Genomic DNA, 17,528 nt, shown 5'->3' on the forward strand with positions numbered 1-17,528 from the left:
TTAAGCATTACCGGAACTTTCTTCCTGGGTGCAATGATTTAACAAAGCGGTCAAATGCATGTTTTTTGAATGTGGGAGGAAGCTTAACATGCAAACTCCACACCGGAATAACCCCCAAAAATATTTGAACCCTCGATCTCCTGACTGTGAGGCCAACATTTCTAACCATTCATCCACCAAGCAGATATCATATTCACTTTAAACAACCGTTCAAGGACAGAAACAATTATCAGAAATGCATAAACACGACAAATAAAAGAGATGTTGAATGAGGAAGTGCAGTACACCCACATCTCCAGCTGTGGCCAGCTCAAAGTTGGTGGTCACGTGAGTGACTTTTGACCTATAATTTAGGAGATGGTCTGAAACCGAGTTGGCCATATTCTCTTTATACACGACCCTGGACGATGGTGTGGTGCCTTAGTCAGGAAGTAATCTTTACCATCAAGTCTTTTATTTTGTTGAGTCCTACAAAGTGTTTACATTGTTAGTTGTATATTTATTACACACTAGCTGTTTGATTGTAATGTGCATTATCTTTGTTGTAGCTTTGATTACCGAATGCTGATTTTTAGCATGTCTATGGCAAATGCAATGTAAATTAGCATCAAACCAGCGCATATTGAACACTGCGGAGCCATACTATACTTTTGAGCGCCTTCTTATTGCTTTTTTGGCATGGAAAATATTAACATTACACAGAGGCAGTCGGGCTGAGTCCGCACTGAGTGCTGCTTGACAGCTTGTCTCCCTGCCAAGTGCTAGAGCCGATGCCTAGTTTGCAACCGGATGTCACGTCACGTGCAACTAATGGTATCAAATTACAGATCAGTTTGATTTTACATGACTCGGTACCCGGTAATACAGACTAACTTCGGTCGGTACGTTTCAAAGTATCGATTTCAGTACTCATCCCTACGGAGAAGACGGTGAGGTAGTGCATGACGGTGGTTTGAAGGCCGGAGTCTCGTGCAACTTTTTATTTGAATTCCACACAGTACAACCTCAGGGGTGCTCTACTTAAAAAGGTTCCACAGTCACAAATCATATAAATGAGCATGCAATGGAACTGAGAGCAACGACTTGTCCATAAAATCATCTAAATCCAGCTTGTTACCTTGACAGTGCGTGCTGTTGAATCGTTTATAACCTTGTGGGCATGTTGAGCCAAAATCTTCTACAATGGTCTGCTTGACTGAAGCATCTATGGAAACAGCGAAGCACACAAGGATAAGTTAGCATCAACACCTCCAAACTGACTAATTAGCACCTCTCAGTTTAGTCTGTATACTTACAGAGCATAAAAAATGTATTGCTTTGCACCAAGGAACCAAGTAAGTCTATTTCCCCAAATAATCAAATTGCAGCAATAAAAAGTTAGCTTCTGACTACATTTTAAGGCTCATTTTAGTGCCAAGGTGTATTTTTGGCAGTACTGCCTGAGAAATTGCAGCTGTTAAAGCTAGTGAAGGATTTTTGGCCAGATTTTACAGTTAAACAAATTACTTTTTTCCCCTTCTTAGATTTTTATCAGGCCTTCTGTGGAGTAAATCCAGTCTCACAATACTGTGAACACATTTTATTGTGAATAAAACTATGTATTTGTCCTGTTCTTATTCCAAATTGGTTGATTTGTTTTCAACACAAAGCAGTAAAAACATAGAGTGTTTTTTTATAAGACCAAAATATTGATAATACAAATTGGGTGGAAAATAGCCGACATTGTCAATTTAAGTGTACAAATAAAATTGAAATGGATATGGATGAAACAAAGCTGTTAGCAATCAGAATGGGAGCCTAAATTCCAACCAGACATACAGTATTGGGTTTTGTCAAAGGGCTGCATTGTGTGACTCAGAGCTGAGAGCTGGAATAATAGTCCAGTGGAAAAAATGTATGGAGCCAAGAGTTTGTTGAAAATCAACCTTACTGGCGATGTGATGACAGTCCTGCACCGGGGCAGCCAATAGGAACATACTAATGCAGAAAAGGCATATTTTCCACATTCTCCTCCTCTGTCTCACTGTCTGAGAGTAATTCATGTAATTGCTTCCGCTTTCTCTTCCCGTACTTTCATGTACAGAGGTATCAAGTAGCTAGTTTTAATCTTGGTCCATATTTTTTAAGTTGTGGGAGGTGTAAACCGACCGGGGATGAATTTGTTGCCTGGAACACACAAGGTGCAGATAAGGATGATTTTAGGTGATGGGGTTGATACAAATATTGGATAAGGGTATGAAAATAGTGCTCAACATAAAAAAAACTCAAACATATACTGATTATTTATTCACGTAGTTCACTGGACTCTTGGATGTGTTTATCCTACCTCTGAAGCTGTTATCACGCACAAAGATTGACTTGCAGACAGAAATGTTTATTATTATTACTGTACTGTACTAGGCAGTGGTGTACAACTGCACTTCATGAGAGGTGCTTCTATTTTATAGTACTATAAAGAAGGGTACACAATTACCACAATGAAAAATATAGAATTAAATGCAGGTTTTGTGATACACGATGAGTAGACTGTGCAGGTTATGGTCAGTGAGTGTATATTCTAGTTGTACTTTAACGTTACTGACATTCATAGTTAAATGCGTGTATTCATTAACTGCAAAAAATTAAAAATGTCTACCAAATTGACGCATATATAAGACAACAGTTTTAAAAAAGTTTAACAAAAACAAAACGTCTCATGTTCAGGGTTGAGAGATGTATGCGTGCAAAACAGCAGGTGGCACCAAACATTCTCACCAACCTAGTGAGAGCTTTTCCTCCTCTCACTTCCACAAGTACTGGACTTTAATTAGTGTCCTCCAAAAGGGTTGCGCTTAAAACAACACTTACTTTATATTTTTAAGACCTTTATTAAAAACTGAATATAACCATTTATTCATTGTCTGGACTAGAGATGCGGCCATTAGTATCCGCAAATTTCCGCAAAAAAGGTGTGTGATCGGCCAATGCCAATTAATGTTTTTCAATGTTGATTACAACAAAACGTTGTAATCAATCTACTTAATTAAATCTTGGTCCGTCAGCTGACATGAGGTGGTTAGCAGCTAACTGTGTATGTCCATACACAGTGTGGAGCCATCACTTCTTTTGTGGCAAATAAACTACATTTCTTGTAAGTAAAAAAGTTTTTTAAAAAAGGTGAATATCGGCCCAAGACCCTGTCCCATAATGGAGACATCACTAGTTAATGCATGTGATCAGTATCGGCCAATCTCACCAACGGATAATTGGTATCTGCATCATAAAACCAGAAAAGCCCTACCTAGTCGCCAGTTAATTACAGAGGTATTCTGTATGTCTTATAAACTCTTACTTGGCAGTTTGGGGCACTGATAACACTTGTTTTGTCCCCACGAGTTGCCCACACTGCCGCAGCAATCCTCTTGATTGGTCAGAACAGGAAGCGGGGTGCTGTTGCACTACAGTGATGATACATAACATGAGGAAGCACTTGGAGGTGAGACAAGGCATCGTCAGCTCTGTGACTTGTAAACTCACAGCCTGTTTGGGGGTGGTCTCCTGGAAGCATCGCCCCTTGGGCTTGTGTCGCGTGGGCGTGGGGCGCGGACTCGTCTTCTGGAGAGGCTTGTTGTCCGCATGGCTGACAGGTTGGATGACCACAGATGTGTCTGGTGTGTGGTGAACACGTACGTTTATTTGCACTGCAAACACACATGGAGGGCATTAAAGGAGCTACAATTAACACTCATTGACCACAAGATTAGGTACACCTGTAGCTCTAGTTTTAGATTAAACATGAGGCACATGAGCGGTACCTTCAGAGGAGTGGTGGCCCGGCTGTGCCAACGGTATGGAGAAAACAGAGTGGGTCTGAGTCAACTGGGTGCGTCCCACACTCGCTTGCTCCAGAAGTTTCTGGCTGTCGGGTTTTAAAGAAACAGGGTAGACAGGCTGCTTGTTGCCTCGCGCCGCCTGAACCCGCTGCGTGTGCCGCAGAGAAAATTGGCAAAGTCTGCCCGTGAAACCTGGCGGGCACAGGCAGTGTTTCCTGGTGCTGCACACGCCGCCATTCATGCAGGTGAGGGGACACACAACTGTGGAAACGCAGAAAGAGGAGACGTTTCGGTCATGTGTAGTCACCATTTTCAGTAGACATTGAACAGGCATAAAGGAATCTAAAAAAACATCTTATCCTTCCCTCAAGGCAGAGGAAACAGGTGATGTCATTGATGTGTTTAACAGTCATAATCTGGCAATCCTCTCCCAGTCTATGTATGGGAAAGAGAAACTTGGCCAGCATTCGCTATTATATAAAGTTGAATCTCCATTTTGTACATATGCACCATTGTCTGATGTGAGACAGAACATGGAATTTGTACTCAATGTGAACCAAACACACGTGTACTCAAGTAATTGCATTTAAACAACCAAAAGACAAAAGAGGAGAGCGAGAGGGTACACATGGAAGTGATTAGGGGTGGATTGCCAGCGAGTCTGGCTGGGTTGGGGCGAAATTACCGGCCTGAATCACTTTAAACCCAGCAGGGCATCCTCGCACAGTAAAACACAAAAGGCAAACGCGATAAAGGTCCTTAGTAAAAAATGCAAGCGAGCACAGTGAAAATGTTCATCCTCAGGCATACTGACTGGCTTACTGGTGACTTTGCTTTAGTGGGTAGTACCCAAGTAGATCCAGCAGATGGCGTTGTTGTTTCTTTTTTTTTTTTAACTAATTTGTGGGTTTATTTTTTCATTCAGGTAAAAAATATTTTTGTATTAGGTACAGATCAGTTAGACAGTTGTCAAATTAATTAAAAAGTGTCTGCCTGTCCATTTACACACAACAGAAACATTGGTATGTTCATCCACAAATATGCCCAATGCAAACAGAGATATGTCCATTGACAAAACCCCGTCCATCCATTCATTTTTTACCGCTTGTCCCTTTTGGGGTCGCGGAGGGTGCTGGAGCCTATCCATTGAACAAAAAAAATTTATCCATCCATCCATCCATCCATTTTATACCGCTTGTCCCGTTCGGGTTCGCTGGAGCCTAAGAGTTGCCACCTCATGTAAACCTCAATCTGTCCATTCACATACACACATACTACAAACAAATGTACCGGTATGTCCATGCACAAATGCCGTATACAGAATACAAACATCAGTATGTCTATTCACATGGAAATTATTATGTAAACCTCAGTCTGTCCTCTCACATACACTATATACAAACAATAGTATGTCCATGTACATACTGTATTGCAAACATCAGTATTTCCATTCAGAGACAACTATCATATGAAGCCCAGTCTGTCCACTCACATACAAACACCATGTCAACTCAGTCGGTCCATTCACAAACATCTAATACAAATAATAGTATGTTAATGTACATTTAAACACAAAACAAGCATTGATGTCAACCTAAGTCTGCCCATTTACATACAACTATCATGTGAAACCCAGTCGGTCCAGGCACATATTTACATAAAACAAATATCGGTATGTCCATTCACAAAAATAATGTAATAATGTAAACGTCAGACTGTCCATTCACATAAACACACAATACAAACAATAGTACTATGTGTACATAAACATACATATATACATACATATATACATACATACATTTTCTACCGCTTATTCCCTTTGGGGTCGTGGGGGTCGCTGGCGCCTATCTCAGCTGCATTCGGGCGGAAGGCGGTGTACATCCTGGACACTCACACACGAGGGCCAACTTAGTGTTGCCAATCAACTTATCCGCAGGTGCATGTTTTTGGAAGTGAGAGGAAGCCGGAGTACCTGGAGGGTACCCACGCAGTCATGAAGAGAACATGCAAATTCAACACAGAAAGATCCAGAGCCCGGGATTGAACCCAGGACTACTCAGGACCTTTGTATTGTGAGGCAGACGCACTAACCCCTCTACCACCGTGCTGCCATACATACATACATATATATATATATATATATATATATACATATATATATATATCTATATCTATATATATCTATATCTATATATATATATATAGCCCTGCGATGAGGTGGCAACTTGTCCAGGGTGTACCCCACCTTCCGCCCGATTGTAGCTGAGCTAGGCACCAGCGCCCCCCGCAACCCCAAATGGAATAAGCGGTAGAAAATGGATGGATGGATATATATATATATATATATATATATATATATATATATATATATATATATATATATATATATATATATATATATATATATACATATATATATATATATATATATATATATATACAGTATATACACATATATATGTATATACACACATATACATATAAATAATCAAAATACCGCTGCCATTTACATGCAAACATAAAGTTAGCCTTTATGTATCATTAGAAAAATTTCAATACTTTATGTCCATTCACATACACACAATTTAATGGTCAAATAAGTGGCCATGTAAAAGTACGACATGACTACAAAATCATACTTTTCCAGTTGTCATAATTAATCTTAAAGGATTTGTGTAATCTGTACAGTTAAAATAAATACAACAATAAGTGAAAGTACTGCAGTTTTCCTTGGTACATTTTGTTGCCTTCCAAATGTTTTCATTTAAAAACACTGCTTCACTGGATGTTTGACTAGCAACCTCGCTAACGCAATGTGACCGTGCTTAACCTCCATGCAGGCAACGACTTGCAGCATGGAGGAGCTTGGCCCTGGCAGGAAGTAGGTAAGCAGAACACACGCAATAGTGTTTACCGGACCGCCCCTGACATAAGAGCTCCACAGTTGGACTGTGGCTTTACTTTCATCAGAATCGGGAATAGGAGGAAACTGGGAAAGATGCGGGGGATGAAAATGACGATAACAGGCGTAGCCGTGCAAGCCAAAGAGCCCCTCTTTTTTTCTGTCTTTCTGCAAACGTTACACAATGACACACAATCCCACACAAAGCCACAGAGGCTGGATCAGGAAGAGTGATGAATGACTGGGGAGCACAACAAGAAGGAGTATTCTAAAGTCGCACAGTCTGGGTCAATGCCACACTAATGCAACCCAAAGCGAGTTTGGGAGTTATATTGCAGTTTTGGGCTAGTATTTCTGAAGTCTAAGTAGGAGGGGGTGGGGTTCATGTGAATGGACCTACAGTATTTGATGTTGTCACCCGTGAAGAAGGGAAATTTTCCTTTTTGTTTCGCTCACTCAGACTGAATTCAATTCAACATCACACACATCATGTACGCCTGCAGCTGTCTATTCATGTATAGTACAAACATTATATGAACTTCAGTCTGTCCATCCCCATACAAAACATCAACAAAAATGTAACCTTTGAAGACGGGCATATGTTTTAAGTGTTTAAGTTTTAGGCACTGTCGATTAGAGATTGAGTATGGTGAAACATCATATGAACCTACCATGATTCTCCTTTCCACCAACATCGGTATTTCCATTCAATTACAAACATCATGTAAACCTTAGTCTGTCCATTCAAACGCACGCACGCACTCACACACAACTTTAGCATCATTCAGTACATTAATATACAGTACCCATATTATGTTCGCCTCCATCCGTGCATAACATTTAAACAGCAAACAAACGTCTATCTGTCCATCCACATACCAAATATATATAGTACATAAGTAAATCAATTTGCAAAGTACAACTAGAATGATAAGTAAATTTGAGGAGAGGATGACTCAATTTCCCATCACCCTCCTTTTTATCAATATATGTATTGTATGTCAATTCACATATAAATATCATATGAACCTAAGTCTGTCCATTCCCATATCAAATATAAACATAAGTCAGTCAGTCAATTTGCAAACTACAACTCGATTGAATGATACGCATATTTGAGGAGAGGCTGACTCAAGTTCCCATGATTCTCCTTTTCATCATCATAGGTATGTTCATTCACATGCAAACATTATGTGAAACTCAGTCCGTCCATTCACATATTAAATATAAAAATTGGTCAGTCAATTAGGAAATTTCAACAAAATAGATAATCATATTTGAGGAGAGACTTACTCAATTTCCCATGATCCTACTTTTTATCAATATAGGTACAGTATGTCCACTCAGTGTGTCCATTCACAAATATACAATGTAAACATCGGGCAGTCCATTCACATTCACAATAGGCCAGCAACAATGAAGCAATTAAATTAATTAATTAAATTAGGATAAAGCTTAGATTTGTATTATGTTGCTTCAAAAAAAAAAACGTTTAGGTGTAAATAATAAAAATGTATAGTATATGGACAATGTGGAGTGCACGAACATTTAAATAATATGGCTGGGAATCTCTGGGCACCACACGACTCAATTCCATTCGATTCCATTTTTGGGGGTAATGATTCAATTCATTATCGATTCTTGATTCCCCACGATACTCGATTCAATATCAACTTTTTGGATAACATTGGGTGCCAGTTCTATAATTAACTACATCCCTCTATTAAATAGATAACAGTTCAGATAAATGTCTATATTACTTAAAAGAAAACTGGTGTTGTTTGATAAAATCCTACCCAAACATTTACTATAGTGACAGGACAGATTTTTTGGGGGGGAAAAATTTTTATTTCAACTATCTACTCAAATACGCACTGAGACTAAAAAGTTTGTTTTATCCCATTCCTCAACGAGCTAATCAATACAATACTCTAAAATAATTGATAGCTGCCCCCCACTGTTTCTATTCGAGGTGAGATCAGTATTTGGGAGAAAATGGTGCCTCAATTTCCCATGATCCTTCTTTTCATTAAAGCAGCCAATTCCTCCACAGTAGCAACCGCTTGAGGTTTTTAATGCAATAAATCTCTTGAATTCAGTTTAGTGTCGGCATCTTTATTAAAGAGCGAAATTTCCAAGTTGCACATCTTGCTTGTATTACACTGATAATTGCATTCTGTCTTGTTTTTCCTCAGGGCTTCAGAAGTAAACCATTTTGATTTCTATCTTGTAAAAATCAAAGTGACGTTTCTCCTTAGAAAGTGGTGATACAGAGCCCAAAACCTTTTTTATATAGATGAATTGGCGTGTCAGTCAAATAAATAAAAGGTGGGCGCACCGCATAACCTACAAATAACCAACAACTAATCAAAGTTGGACGACTCTACACAAGACTCTTCAAAAGAATTCAAAATCCTCACATGCTCATTAACTCATAACTTGGGAGTCTGCAAAACAGGAGTCTTGTGTATGAACCACGCCTTTGTCTTTACCGATCCAACACATTCCTGAGACGGGGTGTTATTACAATTCAAATGTTGGAGGCGTCAACTGTAGGCATCAAGGGAGCTGTGTGCATGGCGTGATAGTGGGATGATGAAGCAATTATTTCAGTTTCCTTTCACCATGGAACTGGGAACTGTACTCCAAACGTTCTCTACTCTTATATACTGTATGTGTAGCGTTATGAAGCATGTGGGTTTAGCAAGCGAGCAGCTAATGTCCCTACACAGTTCAGCTTGTAAATTACTATTCAATATTGTCAAATAAACCTAATTTCTTGCAAGTATCATTATCACTGGACAAGGAACAGCTAAGAGTATCGTTACTTTAGAATAATATAACTTAGGTAAAAGTGAAAAGTAGCCATTAAAATAACCACTTGAGTAAGAATAAGTAAGTGTTCTGTGAAAAAAACGAACTACGTAACTCTGTAACAAACTCAGTATTGAGTGACTCAAGAGTAACTTCAGATTTATTTAGTAGCTAACTTACAAATGGTTCTTGGACTACAGCTGTAGTTGGTGTGTGTGTGTGTGTGTGTGTGTGTGTGTGTGTGTGTGTGTGTGTGTGTGTGTGTGTGTGTGTGTGTGTGTGTGTGTGTGTGTGTGTGTGTGTGTGTAAAACATACAATTGATTTACTTCAACATGTTTTCTCTAGTTGGAGGTACAATTCCTGTAAGATGAAATGTGAAAATTTTTACTGACACACATGACAGCACATGATATAAATGTTATTTTTACTAGTTTAAAAGTAATCACTGAGGATTTGTTTTACTTGTCTGACATCATGTCACTTTTTACAGTCAGTGCGTTTTGTATGTACTAAATTAGTCTGATTTGTCACATTATTGAGTTTCTTTTATTTTCACAGCTAAATGTCAAGTTCTAGTTTCCATGCTCTTATCTGTAATGTGACTGATGGCCACACGCAGGGTGCCTCTCATACACTAGGGGGCGATTGTTTAGCTATGCTAAACGTAAATACAGTCGAAGAAGATAATGCTACATATTAATAAGCTAGCACTAGTACCTTTAAAGCTATGGATCTAACAGATAAGTACAACGTTCAACTTCTTTTTGATGTTGTTTATAATGTTTTAATGTAATTAAATGATGTATTTAGAATCATCAGCGACATACAAAAGATCGCCTTTTTAGTCAACTGTTTAAGGAGATTTCTTTTCAGCAGTTCTCTCAAACCGGGATGCGCTGGGGTCTTGTCACATAATTAAAGTGTCTTCTTTGGGAAAAATTCTGATACATGTTGAACAAGTTAGTGGTTCTGTATTTTATCATATACTTAAAAATACTGACCGTTTCAGCTTACTATAGCTACTCTGTGTGCTTTTTTGATTGGTGAAATAGAATCAAACGTCACTAATGCTTGCGTTGGATTGGCGAAATAAAGTCATGTGACAGTGCCTGCCGGAAACTGTCACTGACATAAGAATACGTCTATTGTAAATAATCGTGATATAAATAAATGTAACGATCGGAATTAAACTCAATGTAACGGAGTAAAATTAGTGTTTCTTCTTCTCAAAAATACTCAAGTAGAAGTAAAAGGTATGTTAAATTAAAACTACTATGACAAGTACAATTTATCCAGAAAGTTACTATAGTAAATGTAACACAGTAAATGTATCGCGTTATACTACCCAACACTGTGTAGCACAGGGGCCTCAAACTCAAATGACCTGGAGCGGCAGAGTCTGGGTGAGGCTCGGCCGCAATAGATGTTCCACAACAAAAGCTTTGTTAAAAAAAATTCAATCTTCTTAAATGTCTTTATTCGTATTTATAACAAAAAAATGATGTACAAATAAACAAACAAATTAAGGACTAATAAGAAAATACGTATATTGATATTTGGGGCTGTGGAAAATATTTTATTTGTACTTGGTGTCACTGTCATGTTTTGCCAACGCACAGAGAACGTCATTCACGTAATGTGCGTCATATGTCAATATGTGGTTCTTTTTCCTGTAATAGCAGCACAGCGATCAGCAGATAATAGCCCGATACCAGTATTCTCATGCTTGATGTTCATGTGATGTTCATGACATGACATGACATGACATGACATGACATGACATGACATGACATGACATGACATAACATGAACACCATGGCATTTATAGATGGTACAAAGTACCGGGATGGTGAGTGCAAAAAGGTGACTGCTCCAGGACTGTGCCGTTGTTACAGGAAAAAGAAGCGGAAATGACTCTGTGCTGTTGTAAACATAGTCCATCCATCCATCCATCATCTTCCGCTTATCCGAGGTCGGGTCGCGGGGGCAACAGCCTAAGCAGGGAAACCCAGACTTCCCTCTCCCCAGCCACTTCGTCGAGCTCTTCCCGGGGGATCCCGAGGCGTTCCCAGGCCAGCCGGGAGACATAGTCTTCCCAACGTGTCCTGGGTCTTCCCCGTGGCCTCCTACCGGTTGGACGTGCACTAAACACCTCCCTAGGGTGGCCTCCTGACCAGATGCCCGAACCACCTCATCTGGCTCCTCTCGATGTGAAGGAGCAGCGGCTTTACTTTGAGTTCCTCCCGGATGGCAGAGCTTCTCACCCTATCTCTAAGGGAGAGCCCCGCCACACGGCGGAGGAAACTCATTTCGGCCGCTTGTACCCGTGATCTTATCCTTTCGGTCATGACCCAAAGCTCATGACCATAGGTGAGGATGGGAACGTAGATCGACCGGTAAATTGAGAGCTTTGCCTTCCGGCTCAACTCCTTCTTTACCACAACGGATCGGTACAATGTCCGCATTACTGAAGACGCCGCACCGATCCGCCTGTCGATCTCACGATCCACTCTTCCCTCACTCGTGAACAAGACTCCTAGGTACTTGAACTCCTCCACTTGGGGCAGGGTCTCCTCCCCAACCCGGAGATGGCATTCCACCCTTTTCCGGGCGAGAACCATGGACTCAGACTTGGAGGTGCTGATTCTCATTCCGGTCGCTTCACACTCGGCTGCGAACCGATCCAGCGAGAGCTGAAGATCCCGGTCAGATTAAGCCATCAGGACCACATCATCTGCAAAAAGCAGGGACCTAATCCTGCGGTTACCAAACCGGAACCCCTCAACGCCTTGACTGCGCCTAGAAATTCTGTCCATAAAAGTTATGAACAGAATTGGTGACAAAGGACAGCCTTGGCGGAGTCCAACCCTCACTGGAAATGTGTTCGACTTACTGCCGGCAATGCGGACCAAGCTCTGGCACTGATCGTACAGGGAACGGACCGCCACAATAAGACACTCCGATACCCCATACTCTCTGAGCACTCCCCACAGGACTTCCCGAGGGACACGGTCGAATGCCTTCTCCAAGTCCACAAAGCACATGTAGACTGGTTGGGCAAACTCCCATGCACCCTCAAGAACCCTGCCGAGAGTATAGAGCTGGTCCACAGTTCCACGACCAGGACGAAAACCACACTGTTCCTCCTGAATCCGAGGTTCGACTATCCGGCGTAGCCTCCTCTCCAGTACACCTGAATAAACCTTACCGGGAAGGCTGAGGAGTGTGATCCCACGATAGTTGGAACACACCCTCCGGTCCCCCTTCTTAAAGAGAGGAACCACCACCCCGGTCTGCCAATCCAGAGGTACCGCCCCCGATGTCCACGCGATGCTGCAAAGTCTTGTCAACCAAGACAGCCCCACAGCATCCAGAGCCTTAAGGAACTCCGGGCGGATCTCGTCCACCCCTGGGGCCTTGCCACCGAGGAGCTTTTTAACTACCTCAGCGACCTCAGCCCCAGAAATAGGAGAGTCCACCACAGATTCCCCAGGCACTGCTTCCTCATAGGAAGACGTGTTGGTGGGATTGAGGAGGTCTTCGAAGTATTCCTTCCACCTATCCACAACATCCGCAGTTGAGGTCAGCAGAACACCATCCGCACCATACACGGTGTTGATAGTGCACTGCTTCCCCTTCCTGAGGCGGCGTATGGTGGTCCAGAATCGCTTCGAAGCCGTCCGGAAGTCGTTTTTCCATGGCTTCCCCGAACTCCTCCCATGTCCGAGTTTTTGCCTCCGCGACCGCTGAAGCTGCACACCGCTTGGCCTGTCGGTACCTGTCCACTGCCTCCGGAGTCCTATGAGCCAAAAGGACCCGATAGGACTCCTTCTTCAGCTTGACGGCATCCCTCACCGCTGGTGTCCACCAAGGGGTTTTAGGATTGCCGCCCCGACAGGCACCAACTACCTTGCGGCCACAGCTCCGATATGCCGCCTCGACAATAGAGGGGCGGAACATGGTCCACTCGGACTCAATGTCCAGCACCTCCCTCGTGACATGTTCAAAGTTCTTCCGGAGGTGGGAATTGAAACTTTCTCTGACAGGAGACTCTGCCAGACGTTCCCAGCAGACCCTCACAATGCGTTTGGGCCTCCCACGTCCGTCCGGCATCCTCCCCCACCATTGCAGCCAATTCACCACCATGTGATGATCGGTAGAAAGCTCCGCCCCTCTCTTCACCCGAGCGTTCAAAACATAAGGCCGCAAATCCGATGACACAACTACAAAGTCGATCATGGAACTGCGGCCTAGGGTGTCCTGGTGCCAAGTGCACATATGGACACCCTTATGTTTGAACATGGTGTTTGTTATGGACAAACTGTGACGAGCACAAAAGTCCAATAACAAAACACCGCTCGGGTTCAGATCCGGGCGGCCATTCTTCCCAATCAATATTCAAAGTCCTCATGTTTCCAGGGACGTGTTTCCTGAGTTTATAAACATAATGTGAATTTTAGAAAAACGAAAAAAGATTTTGTGATGCTAAAAAATGTCAATGCAAACATAGTAGTATCAACTAGATACACTCTTGTATTTGGTATTATTACAGTGGACCAATATATGATCCTGTAACTAGTTGGTATCAGGTTAATACCCAAATTTGTGGTATCATCCAAAACTAATGTAAAGTATCAAACAACAGAAAAATAAGTGTTTACTACATTTTCACAGAAGTGTAGATAGAATATGTTAAAAGAGAAAGTAAGAAGATATTAACAGTAAATGAACAAGTAGATTAATAATTCATTTTCTACCACTTGTCCTAAATAATTTTGACAAAATAATAGAATTAAAATTGACACAATATGTTACTGCATACGTCAGCAGACTAATTAGGAGTCTTTGTTTCCTTACTTACTACTAAATGACAATTTGTCTAGTATGTTCACTATTTTATTTAAGGACACACTTGCAAAAAGAAACATATGTTTAATGTACCCTAAGATTTTTTGTAAAAATAAAGCTGATAATGCAATTTTTTTGTGGTTTCCTTTTTTTTTTAGAAAAGTATCGGAATCGTTTTAGTACCAGTACCAACATATTGGTATCGGGACAACACTAATAAATACACATATCCATCCATCCATCCATTGTTTACCGCTAGTCCGTTTTGGGGTCGCTCAGCTGCATTCGGGCAGAAGGTGGTGTACACCCTGGACAAGTCGCCACCTCATCGCAGGGCCAATACAGATAGACAACATTCATACACTAGGGCCAATTTAGTGTTGCTAATCAACCTATCCCCATGAGCATGTCTTTCTTTCATTCATCCATTCATACATACATGCATGTATGTATGAATGCATGTATGTAGCATGCAGCATCTATGCAGCCATATACATATATATATACAGTACATACAAACCCCGTTTCCATAAGAGTTGGGAAATTGTGTTAGATGTAAATATAAACGGAATACAATGATTTGCAAATCATTTTTAACCCATATTCAGTTGAATATGCTACAAAGACAACATATTTGATGTTCAAACTGATAAACCTTTTTTTTTTTTTTTTCTTTCAAATAATATTAACTTTAGAATGTGATGCCAGTAACACATGACAAAGAAGTTGGGAAAGGTGGCAATAAATACTAATAAAGTTGAGGAATGCTCATCAAACACTTATATGGAACATCCCACAGGTGTGCAGGCTAATTGGGAACAGTTGGGTGTCATGATTGGGTATAAGAGCAGCTTCCAGTAAATGCGAAATAATCCACAAACAAGGATGGGGCGAGGATCACCACTTTGTAAACAAATTGTTGAACAGTTTTAGAACAACATTTCTCAACGAGCTATTGCAAAGAATTTAGGGATTTTACCATCTACGGTCCGTAAAATCATCAAAAAGTTCAGAGAATCTGGAGAAATCACTGCACGTAAGCTATGAGATGACGGACTTTTGATCCCTCAGGCGGTACTGCATCAAAAACCGACATCAGTGTGTAAAGGATATCATCACATGGGCTCAGGAACACGTCGTAAAACCACTGTCAGTAACTACAGTTGGTTGCCACATCTGTAAGTGCAAGTTACAACTGTACTATGCAAAGCCAAACCCATTTATCAACAATATCCTGAAACGCCGCCGGCTTGGCTGGGCCCGAGCTCACCTAAGATGGACTGATGCAAAGTGGAAAGGTGTTCTTTGGTCTGACTAGTCCACATTTCAAATTATATTTGGAAACAGAGGTTGTGGTGTCCTCCAAAACAAAGAGGATCATAACCATTCGGATTGCTATAGGCGCAAAGTTCAAAAATCCAGCATCTGTGATGGTATGGGGGTGTATTAGTGGCCAAGGCATGGGTAACTTACACATCTGTGAAGGCACCATTAATGCTGAATGGTCCATACAGCTTTAGGAGCAACATATATTGTCATCCAAGCAACGTTATCATGGACGCCCCTGCTTATTTCAGCAAGACAATGCCAAGCCACATGTTATAACAGCGTGGTTTAGTGGTAAAAGAGTGCGGGTACTTTCCTGGCCTGCCTGCAGTCTAGGACCTGTCCCCCATCGAAAATGTGTGGCGCATTATGAAGCCTAAAATACGACAGCTCGCTCCATCTTTGTTTGTGAATTACTTAGCATTTCATGGAAGCTGCTTTTATACCCAATCATGGCACCCATCTGTTCCCAATTAGCCTGCAGATCTGTGGGATGTTCCAAATAAGTGTTTGATGAGAATTTCTCAACTTTATCAGTATTTATTGCCACCTTTCCCAACTTCTTTGTCACGTGTTGCTGGCATCAAATTCTAAAGTTAATGATTATTTGCAAAAAAAAATGTTTATCAGTTTGAACATCAATTATGTTGTCTTTGTAGAATATTCAACAGAATATGGGTTGAAAATGATTTGCAAATCATCGTATTCCGTTTATATTTACACATAACACAATTTCCCAACTGATATGGAAACGGGGTTTGTACATACATACACACACACATATATATATATATATATACATACACACATATATATAAATACATACATATATATACACATATTTACAGTATATACTGTAAATACATATATATATACACACACACATATTGTATATAAATATATATACAGTATATACATACATATATACATATATATATATATATATATATACAGTATATATGAATTGATATAGTTACACCGCCATCCTGAGATTATAATTATAAAATATAATTATCGGAAAGTATAAAAATCGGAATCATTTAATGATCCTGCAAATTGGAGGTTTGAAAATTGGTGTGACCAATACTGCTCCTGTAACTACTTGGCGTTGATTGGATCAATGCCAAAATTTGTAGTATTGGCCAAAACTAATGTAAAGTATCCAAACAATGGAAAAATAAATGCCTATTACATTTTAACATAAGTGTAGATAGAACCATGTTGCAACAGAAAGTAACTAACTATTATTATGTAAGGAGCCTCTGAAACCTGTTATCCTATTATCATTTATATGCCAAATTATATCGTGATATATATCGTCATCGCAAGAGGCGACAATATATATGTCAATTCTTAGTAAGAAGTATAAGCTGGAGCCTATTCCAGCAGTCCATTACAGAACACATGAACAAAAACTAATAGGCTATGATGCAGGTGGTGTATTTCTTTGAAAATAACACAGTGGAGTGCATACTTAGAAAAAGAAGTTAACTGAGTGTCAGCGCTAGATGAGTTATCTGACTCATAGAAATACGTGGTGTCCTAATTTCTCTCCATGTATACAGAAAAATAAAAACATTATTTCTTTACAAAATGTTGATATTCTAAAAAGAAAAACGGCTCCACAGCAGATCACGTTGTCATGATCCTTCATGACTGTTTTGGTTTTGTTGCGTTTAACTTGGGTTTGGTGTTTGTTTCCGTGTCGGTGCTCTGTCTTCCCTTGTTGTTGACTTCCTTATTGGAATGAATGAAAAATAATAAAAGAAAGAATGAAAAAGAAGGGAGGCCAGGAACAGGCTAAAGAAACAGCTTGAAGGGA

At 40.4% G+C, this 17,528-nt stretch overlaps 1 protein-coding gene across 1 annotated transcript in view; it reads right to left on the reverse strand.

Annotated features, from left to right (window-relative positions):
• ltbp3 (latent transforming growth factor beta binding protein 3) overlaps positions 1 to 17,528 on the reverse strand; it is a 90,627-nt gene that overhangs the window by 27,252 nt on the left and 45,847 nt on the right. The window contains exons 2-5 of the mRNA XM_061898361.1: positions 3,795 to 4,073; positions 3,517 to 3,680; positions 3,332 to 3,437; positions 1,118 to 1,204 (exon numbers count right to left, since the gene is read on the reverse strand). Of these exons, the coding sequence (XP_061754345.1) occupies positions 1,118 to 1,204; positions 3,332 to 3,437; positions 3,517 to 3,680; positions 3,795 to 4,073 (636 nt within the window). The remainder of the gene's footprint in view (positions 1 to 1,117; positions 1,205 to 3,331; positions 3,438 to 3,516; positions 3,681 to 3,794; positions 4,074 to 17,528) is intronic.

This window comes from Nerophis ophidion, linkage group LG04 (assembly GCF_033978795.1).
Source record: "Nerophis ophidion isolate RoL-2023_Sa linkage group LG04, RoL_Noph_v1.0, whole genome shotgun sequence".
Lineage (NCBI taxonomy): Eukaryota > Metazoa > Chordata > Actinopteri > Syngnathiformes > Syngnathidae > Nerophis > Nerophis ophidion.